This window comes from Haliotis rufescens, unplaced genomic scaffold, assembly GCF_023055435.1.
Source record: "Haliotis rufescens isolate VD_foot unplaced genomic scaffold, xgHalRufe1.0.p SCAF_108, whole genome shotgun sequence".
Classification (NCBI taxonomy): Eukaryota; Metazoa; Mollusca; class Gastropoda; order Lepetellida; family Haliotidae; genus Haliotis; species Haliotis rufescens.
The window spans coordinates 655,988-666,167 of NW_025963789.1; the positions used below are offsets into that span (position 1 = coordinate 655,988).

At 39.6% G+C, this 10,180-nt stretch overlaps 1 protein-coding gene across 1 annotated transcript; it reads right to left on the minus strand.

Moving 5' to 3' along the window:
* Positions 1-369: 369 nt before the first annotated feature.
* On the minus strand, positions 370-9,783 carry LOC124143380. Its single transcript, XM_046512338.2, has 5 exons — positions 9,709-9,783; positions 5,967-6,297; positions 4,168-4,297; positions 3,535-3,680; positions 370-1,990 (listed from the first exon to the last, which is right to left on the minus strand). The coding sequence occupies exons 1-5, from the start codon at positions 9,777-9,779 to the stop codon at positions 1,685-1,687; spliced, it is 984 nt and encodes a 327-aa protein (XP_046368294.2). The 5' UTR covers positions 9,780-9,783; the 3' UTR covers positions 370-1,684.
* Between the last annotated feature and the right edge of the window lie 397 nt (positions 9,784-10,180).

Here is a 10,180-nt window from a genome sequence, read left to right on the forward strand (position 1 = left end):
AATTCTAACTGTCTTGCATCTACTGTAAATCTTGAAATTAATGCCTCTCTAAATTAATACGACTGCTGACCCCTAGCCAAAAATTCGACTCCAAATCAATGCGACTCCCCCATCCCATCCCCAGTGGAATGATACATATCCTCACCTTAATCCAATCAAACAGCAAATAGCACTACTTATTAGCGCTGAGTAAAGCACTTTCGTACTAACAATAAACAGTGTTTCCCTAAAAACAACACACAGTTTATATGCTTATTCTGTTGACTGGAATTAAGGAAGTTCAAAGGCAATAAAATAATTGAACCAGCCTAGTTTGACATGAGTGGGTAGAACTCTTGACCCCAGCAGTGATAACTCACCGGATGCCCATTGTGTAATTCCTATTCTTTGAATAACATTGTTATATACTTGTTACATCTGCTGCTCAGTAAAACTGTTTGTGTATATATTCAGTTTGGTATTTCTGCTTATTTCAAAATTCCAAATTTGTTCTCCAAATTAAGTAAGCAACCCTAAAGTCCCCCTAGGTTGCCTCCCCTTTTCGGACGTACCCTTTTCGACCAAACACTAAATGTCCTGGCGGGCCCGTGCGCGAAATACGCATATGTCTGAAAGTGCAAGTTAAATTCCCAATTTAAGTAAGTAACTGCTGTCCAAAGTGTGCAGTGAGGCCCTCTTATTGTTCATAGTAATTTTTTAGACACAGATGCAAAGTTTCATGAATGCGAACAAGGACCACTCGCATCTTTTGCATTTAATTCATGCTTTCGTTGATTTCAAGATTTACAGTATTTACTACACAGACTGGCCCTTGAACACAGTGGCATGTTCAGGTTGCATCCTATCATCTATACACCACTACAAACAATATAGATGGCTTCATGTTAGTGACAATAGTCACATAGCATAACGGCATGTTTACTGTACATTAGGAAAATTCATCAAACATATGACAACACAGTAAAAGTGTGAATACCTACTCTACACACGGCTAGGGTGTACGAAGCACCAAGTTCGAGGCTACGACTAGTGCAAGTTTATCTAGCAAGTTAACGCCATGTTAACTGTACAGTTAACAAACATACAGCTACCACAGTAAAAGTGTGAATACCTACTCTACACACGGCTAGGGTGTACGAAGCACCAAGTTCGAGGCTACGACTACTGCAAGTTTATCTAGCAAGTGAACGCCATGTTAACTGTACAGTTAACAAACATACCTGGTACAGCTACCACAGTAAAAGAATGAATACACATGGCTAGTTTGTACGAAGCATGTTTCAATATATACAGTGGTAGCATTAAGATACCTTTGTTGAACAGGTCAAAGTCATCTACGGGTACCAAGCCAACCTATATCTGACGTTAATATAACTCTCATTTTCTCAAAATAAAATAAAATAAAATATATTCTTGTCCTGATAGGAAGATCAACAAAGGAATCAACATTGCAGTTGCAATAAGGTGTAATGGATACTTTTGGCATCCAAAAGAAATATTTTAGAGGCAACAAGAGTTGATCGATATGGCCCGTCTAAGGTATCACATTAGGGCCACATCTTCAGGATAACAAAATTAAGGCAACTGCTTTCAAATTAAATTTGGTGATTTTGAAACAACAACATTATGCTGTTGTAGTTATGGTGTCAAGCAACAGGTTTTGTGTTATCCCGCAGATCCTGACCTATGTTATCAGCACATCTTCATCTCCTTGCCTGTCACACTCCCCAATCCTCCGATACATCAGGGCCACATGATTATCTCCCCTTGCATTCTTCCGATGCTGCATGAGAGCCAGTAGAATACCAGCACCAACTCCGAAGCAGAACGTGAGAGTGATGACAGTTCCTGCAATGATCCACTGCTTGTTGCTGCTGCTGTTGGAGGATCGCTGCTTGCTCTGCTGTTTGACTGGCCATGATGGGATGTAACACTTGTTCCGGCTACAGCAGCACAGCTCCTCCGTCCTGTTGGTCGTACCCATGGGTACCTGAGTAGTGATGACAACAGCAGCAGTGAATATGGTTTTACAACAATTTTTGGCAATATTCTAGGCTTAAAAAAAAATTTGGTTCTCAGGCAATAACTTTAAAAATAATAGTACAAGTGGGCGGTGTTTTGGGTTTTTTTGTTGCTCGTTCAAACTAATATTTAACCAAATAAACAGTTGTGTACCATCAACCTGAGAAAGGGCCTCCATACATAAACAGGCATACAAACTCCTATTGCCGCCATGAGATGCATGTAAAGGGAAGTAACTTCATTAGGCTTTACATTTTGGTGTCTATGTGGGGAATCAACCCTGGGTATTTGAAGCAAACACTTCACCCACTTGGCTATCCCACTGCCCAGTTATAACAACACCAGTGAAGATCTGGGTTAGAATAGGTCTTCAACAACCCGTGCTTGCTAGTTTCTAACATTGTCAACAAATGGATTATTACAAGCTGGGCTTACTGGATAAGGAGGGATTTTATGAGACCAGTTGCCAAAGTCACAAACAATAAACTTAATTCAACAACTTATATCACTCAACTGAAATTCATTTCAAATGTTTATTTTGTGAAACTCAATCTCATATTCATTGTTTATGACGTTTTAACAAAGGAAATAGCTTTGTTTGTATCATGATATACAAAACATTATGCCAATCCTTCCTGGAAACAGCTGATGTACCAAACATTATGCCAAGCCTCCCTGGAAACAGTTGATGTACCAAACATTATACCCAGCTTCCCTGGAAACAGCTGATGTACCAAACATTATGCCAAGCCTCCCTGGAAACAGCTGATGTACCAAACATTATGCCAAGCCTCCCTGGAAACAGCTGATGTACCAAACATTATGCCAACCCAGCCTGACACAGCTGATGTACCAAACATTATGCCAAGCCACCCAGGAAACAGCTGATGTACCAAACATTATGCCAAGCCTCCCTGGAACCATCTGATGTACCAAACATTGTGCCAAGCCTCCCTGGAAACAGTTGATGTACCAAACTTTATGCCAAGCTTCCCTGGAAACAGCTGATGTACCAAACATTATGCCAAGCCTCCCTGGAAACAGCTGATGTACCAAACATAATGCCAAGCCAGCGTCACACAGCTGATGTACCAAACATTATGCCAAGCCTCCCTGGAAACAGCTGATGTACCAAACATTATGCCAAGCCACCCAGGAAACAGCTGATGTACCAAACATTATGCCAAGCCTCCCTGGAAACAGCTGATGTACCAAACATTATGCCAAGCTTCCCTGGAACCATCTGATGTACCAAACCTTGTGCCAAGCTTCCCTCGAAACAGCTGATGTACCAAACATTATGCCAAGCCTCCCTGGAAACAGCTGATACACCAAACATTATGCCAAGCCTGCCTGACACAGCTGATGTACCAAACATTGTGCCAAGCTTCCCTGGAAACAGCCGATGTACCAAACATTATGCCAAGTCTGCCTGGAAACAGCCAATGTACCAAACATTATTCCAGGTTTCCCAACTAACAGCTGATACAACAAACACTGTGGATAACCTACCTGCTTGCAGTTGCTGTTATTACCAACTGTGATGCCATTTTGTTGACAGTAAGAGAAGTTATCACAGAAATACTGAGTCACTCTCTTCCCATCCTGCTTCCAAGTGGCCCGACCACAAACAGGAATTTTACAGACTTCAAGACTGGCTGTTGAACAAAAAGAAATTCAACTACAAAAAGCACAAAGTGGTAAAATTAACGTTAAACGAGCCAAACTATTTTTCCGATCAACAAATTATAGAAATGTGTCAGTATTCGGTTGAGTGAGTAGAGTTTTACACCATTTTGGCAATATTACATAGGGCTGGGACGGGTAACTCGGGTACCTTGTTCGGGTGGGTCCTAAGTAGTAGCAAATGCAAGTGAAATGAGAAGTGGAATCTGATTGGTCATTTGGAAGGACATAGAAGGGACATAACTTGTAACAATCAAGCCCAGAAATTCCCATCATGTTTGTAAAGGGTGGAAACTGGATTTTTGTAGTCAGTTAACTCCCTTGCCTCAGGAAGATGTGTGGTGACACACACCAACTGGACGTTAGAGACTTTCCTCCGGTTCTGGGACATAATAACCATGTGTCAGTGTGTATAACTACAGTCTCAGTGCTCGATACATCATGTCCTGCTGTCCTCACCTGTGGGTCTGAGAGTGATGTTGCTCCCAGAGTAGCAGATTTGTTGCTGCGGAGGAATGCCCTGAATGTGGATGTTGCACTGGCTGGTGTTGCAACAGTAAACATCTCCATGGAGACCTTTGTATGTCACCTGCAAAACAACAACCCCTCCTCATCAGCTACTTAGCATGCTTATATTTTTAAAGCATTTTTACATTTTTTGTGAACATGTTAAAGATTGCATAAAGATTTATAAAAGATATTTCATTTAAAGATGTTTTAAGATTTTACATTTTATGTAGTCAGCTGTATTCAGGCCACCTCATCATGCTCATAACATCATACCATATTCCATTAAATAAACGCCAGGACTAGATAAACGCCTGGGTCTTGATTAAACTCTGGGCCTCGATTAACATTGATTAAATAACAGGTCATTTTTAGGCACAGAATTTCCCCCATTATTATCTTTGCGATTAAATGACAGGGGTAAAGTGTGTCTGAAAGAATTATATGCCCAGGCTTTTAAAAGACGGAAAATGGTATAAATAATTCAGTCTGGACCAGGCAAACCGTCGACTGAGAGCATGACATTGATGACGAACCCTCAACACCATCTTGACATCATGAATCACAGAGCCAACTAATTCCATTCTTAGATGCTCTCACAACAGGCATTACTTTGACCCTCCTTAATATCTAACACTGAGCACAACCTGCCATCTTCCTGTGGCAAGAGAGTTAACTGACTTTAAAAGTCCAGTTTCCACCCTACCAGTTATGTCCCTTCTAAGCCTCTCCTATAGACCAATCAGATTCCACTTCTCATATCACTTGTGTTTGCTTTACACAAAATGGTGGCACCAAGTCAGGAGGACCTGATCAATAATCAAGATCTATATTGTGATAAAACGGGTCTTACATCGCAAAATGCATCAAGTCACGTGAGCACCTTGATTAAAAACATGAAAAGATTCGGAAAATATCTGCTGACAACGGGTTGGCTGTGCACATGCTTTGCAAATCCTGCAATCGATCAAAAGCTGCACGACAGTTTACGAACCAGATTTCGAATTTGGTGCGAGATTTTGATTGGATTATGCATAGACTCATTAGCCAAGCCAAAATGTAATGAAGATGACAACCTGCAGGATTAGATTACACGTAGCATGGTACACTATATTATCGCGGTAGTTAATTTATTATGGATCCTAATGGTGCATGCTTACTAGCCTATTAAATATGTCATACCCAAAACGTTTCTTGTTCTTTGTTCTACTTTTATGACACATCAGTTAGGACTGATTGATGCTGATATTCTTTACCGAGTTCGATAAAACAAAGTACCCGTCATTAGCGACTCAGGGGCGGGCAACTCTATATTATCGTGGTATGGCTATTTTGTGGTATGATCCGTGTGGCATATGTGCTTACATCACTTCCTGTTTTGGAATATGCATTATCAGTATGCATAGGGCATAAGTTTGGTCAAGGGACTTTGTCCAAACATTTAGGTTCTTTTCTAATTAATTTTGAATGGAGGTAGGGGTAATTCCACTTAAAAATCATTCCAGAAACTAATAGTTTCTCGTAAGTATACACATTAACTTCTTTATGATAGTTACTATCATAAAGAAGTTAATGTGTATACTTACGAGTACCTGTGACGTAGCGCAACAAGTCCTGTATTTGATCAAGTGGTGAAATATTGTGCCTAGATTTGCATTTAAGTAAACAGTCAACAGGGTGTGTGGATTACAAGATTGACCAATGCCATGATAAAATAGAGTCATACTATACTTAATGCTGTCCATACTCACATTGAACAACCATCCACTTCTTATGCCTTTACACAACCCAGGATGGTCACACGAGTAGTTGGCGTACATGCTGATTTCATAGGTCTTCTGTCTTGCCCCAATCTCGGTGTGCTTCATGTACCTGAAGATCATGCAGTGTGCAACTTTACTGACGGACACAGCTGCCCCCGCCGTTGAGTGAGTCAAGTTCTGTGGTGGTGGTAGCGTTGTAGCGGCACCATTCTCTCGGGACACAATGTTAGCCATGCTCACTTTTCCTGATGCACATGTTTCATTCATCAATGATGCATGAGATTCAATATCACCATACCAACAGTAGGATACAGATGCACTGCAAAACAAACCAATAATTCAAAATCTATGACACTACATTACCATTTGGGCTGGGAGGAGTCCAAATTTACTACCCGGGTACCCACCCCTCTATTACCCGACCCTACCCGGGTACCCTCTATAGGTCTCAAGTGATAGGTCCAAATGTCCGATTGGGAATAGTTTCACCGTAGCCCTGGCAAAATTTATTTACACACGTATAAAATAATTTGGTTATACCCACACTGAAACATATAAAGTTAGAAGGAATGTTTGCATAAAGAGAGAAAGAAACGCTAAAATTAGTCATAACCATAGAAATCTAGATATCACATGACCATGATATCAATCAAACATTGTTTGCTTGTTGTTTTACACCACACCCAGCAGTATTCCAGGTACAAGACACAATAACAATACTGCTGATGATATCCTGCAATGAATATGTTACACATGCTGTTATAATTCTTCATGACATTATTACCTTGAGAACACAATTTACTTTCTGACTGAATAGAGATGTACATGATATACTCCATACTAAGCAACAGATATTGTTTTATGACGAACATTTTTTTTATGAAATGCAGTTGCAGCCCAACTCTCACATGTTCCAGCAACTAGTGTGTATGGTTTTACGCCGCTTTTAGCAATATTCCTGCAATATCACGGCGGGGTACACCAGAAATGGGCTTCACACATTGTACCCATGTGGGGAATCGAACCCGGGTCTTCGGCTTAAAGGGGCACTGATCTAACGCAATTCCCCGGGACTGGTTGTTGCCTTTGTTATTGTTTTTTCCCAGTGAGTACCCGGATGTATAGCAGAAATCTAGACTAGTTCGCGACCTCTGCTGCGCCATTCGTAAGCGCGTTAGTCACTTTTATGGGTAGTAATAAGGGCGTATGGTCACATTGATCAACAAAATGAAATACAGTTTTCGAGATAATAAGGAAATGTAGGTATCTTTGTGAGTAGCATCGGTAATGGTGACGAAGTTTTGATAAGTCACTTTCTTGGTAATTTTGCGATTTTCGTTTACACTTACTATTTTGACTTGCAACACAAAGTATATATTTCACCTGAGCATATGCTTTTTTTATAGTGTGTATATTTTTTTACTGTCAAATGTGTAACAAATTTATTAAACGTCTAAATATTCAGTTATTTTACAAAGTGACTGAAAAACATTTCCATCTGTATTATTTTGACAACGAATTCCAAACATTTTGATGTTTAATGTCATCACCAAGAGACTGAAAATGTAACGTTGAAAAGTACATTTCTAAGTTGTTTGGCTTTTAATCCTACATAATAATCTGTTGTGATGTTTGTAGGCCCTTTTGATCGTCTTGATCAATCTGGGCAGATTTTTTAGTCAAAATGACTGAAATATTTACACATTTTATAAATTGCCTGAGAGAATCACATTTTACAAATTGACGGTAATATATACACGCTTACAAAGGAAAAGACCTGTGACAACAACGACTATCGCGCATTGAAGAATTTCCCAACCAAGACGTAGAGAAACAAGAACGAATGGGTTCAAATGAAGGAAAACAAAATGCAGATATCATAATTACAACCTACCAAATTTATGTGTATAAGTTTTAGGCAGCTTCCTTGTTCGAGGAATGTATCCGTGAATATCCACAGAAAGGAACAATATCCCACTCGTCTGCAGCTGTACAAAGAAACTTATTCGATGTCACGTGTCTCAGTTACAATCAAATATTTTAAAAGATATATATCGTTTCGGGATATTATACCTGTGTTCGTTTCTCAACTGATCGCTTGGATTGTTTCAGGTGTTTTACATAGGTGTCAAGTCTCAATGGTCGGCTGAGAAAGCCCACGTGACAACTATTTTCATAGCGTCCACGGTTCCTAAAAAATCCATTGAGTGATAGATAACAGTGATCAATCAATCAACGTATTATCAGTTAACCCTTTGAACAAAGTATGTTGTTTTTACATCGGCATTTCGTGCCATGATATGAGTGTATTCCCTTTGTTTTAGTAAACCTAGACATGTAAACACTCACTCTTGACATATCCACTGTGCAAGATAACAGTGATTAATCAATCAACGTATTTTCTGTTAATCCTTTGATGACTAGGAACGATCCGTTGATTTACAAAAACAGTAAATCAACTGATCATTCATCTCTTGCTGGGCTGCCACGTGCATATTACATAACACACATTTCACCTCACTTCAAACCTGGATTTAGATTGAATAATTACCCCAGACACAATAAATGCCAAATGGGAACCTTTGTCTGGTAATATAAGTGGTGCTACCACTAATTGTACCTGTAATAAATTCATTAACTGAGCATCAATTGAATGACGACAAATACACAAGTGTAGGGTTATACGAGAAAACGTGGATGACAACAAGGGAGTAGTAATCGTATTATCGACGCAAGCCGATATCCGAAAATGCTTTCACTGCATGGATACTGTTTTTAGTATTAAACTATAACCATCTGGGGTATTTCCAAATGACGACATCCGATGAGCTCCCTTGTTCTTTTTGTTTGTTTAGGCTGAAGAAATAAATTAACATGCGCCCTTTGTCGAAATCTTTATAGATCACAGTTAACCAATCAGTGTTCAAAAATGCGTAAAACAAATATTGCCTCCAGCCTCCAAGTTTATTTAGCTGTCCTTGCAGACGGTACCCCAGTCTCTGGTCACGCTCAGTTGCGTTGCGTATCATCCGGGTACTCACGGGGGAAAAACAATAACAAAGGCAACAACCAGTCCGTTAGATCAGTGCCCCTTTAACGAGAGAACACTTTAACCACTAGGCTACCAGACCGCCCTGTTCCAGCAACTAAAGAACATGCTGAACTGTATGACCTCAAATACCAAAAACAGCAGAAAAGTTCACTGTAGCCTACATATTATGACATACATTAACATGTTTAAGTGGCATTTTAAAAGCTGTTGCAACATTGAAGTAATTTAAGCTGACTTTCAATGAGACGTTTCAGTAAAGATGCTTGTACCTTTATCAGGCAAGTGACATACATGCAAAATATAATTAAGTATGTTAAATTGCTCAAAGCATTCGGTGGAATAAGAATGAATAACTAAGGTAGTAAACAGGTAAAGGTAACAAAAACTAAATTAACGTTATGAGATTAGATCGTAAATGAAAACGATGTCACTGAACCAATTAGTGTGCGGTCGGTAACCTGCAGTCTACGTATTCCAGGTCTGACTGCATTCCTGATGTTGGCTTATGTCCAGCCTCCAGGCAGTCAAGGTATCGAAACCTAATTTTTATATGCTTTCAGAATGCTCAGTGAGGGATTTTCTGGAACAGTCGTATCGCAATCATTACAATCAAAACACGATGTTAAAATGATCTGCGCTTCATTCGTATTATATAAAATAGTAAACATCTAAACCTGCCTTGTGAAGGCGAATGCAAAGATCCAAATTCCAAATGTCAAAAACGTAAACAGGTTCCAAGGACCTGCCATTTTGACCGCTTACTACATAAATAAAATTGATCGTGGAGTTAACTCCCTTTGAATTGACCCATCCAAGCTCCTTCCCAGCGCGTGACACCTTCGTTACACTCTAGGTAACATATATATAGAGAGAGAGAGAGCTCCGGGAACGTGCTATCGCTGTGAGGAGCTTGTGACCCATCCACAGCTGTATTCAACTCATAAAATGAATCACTGTTCTGAAACCAAATAATTTACAGAAATATCAATGCATACGTTTCCGATTTGACGACTCTCTTATTAAAACACAATTCGCCATAATGTGGTATTTTTTAATATTGTATGTGGCATATTACCCGGATCAATTTAACCGACAACGTCCAAAATACATTTTCACTGTTATTTGTTTTCATCGATGCTTAAGCATCATA

What these genes read in the sequence shown, in the direction of transcription:
- LOC124143380 (XM_046512338.2), bottom strand. Translation starts at nt 9,779, where the DNA reads ATGGCAGGTCCTTGGAACCTGTTTACGTTTTTGACATTTGGAATTTGG. An exon ending in CATCACTCTCAGACCCACAG is followed by an intron (nt 3,681 to 4,167) that starts GTGAGGACAGCA and finishes TTTGTTCAACAG; the next exon opens with CCAGTCTTGAAGTCTGTAAA. An exon ending in ATAACAGCAACTGCAAGCAG is followed by an intron (nt 1,991 to 3,534) that starts GTAGGTTATCCA and finishes ATCACTACTCAG; the next exon opens with GTACCCATGGGTACGACCAA.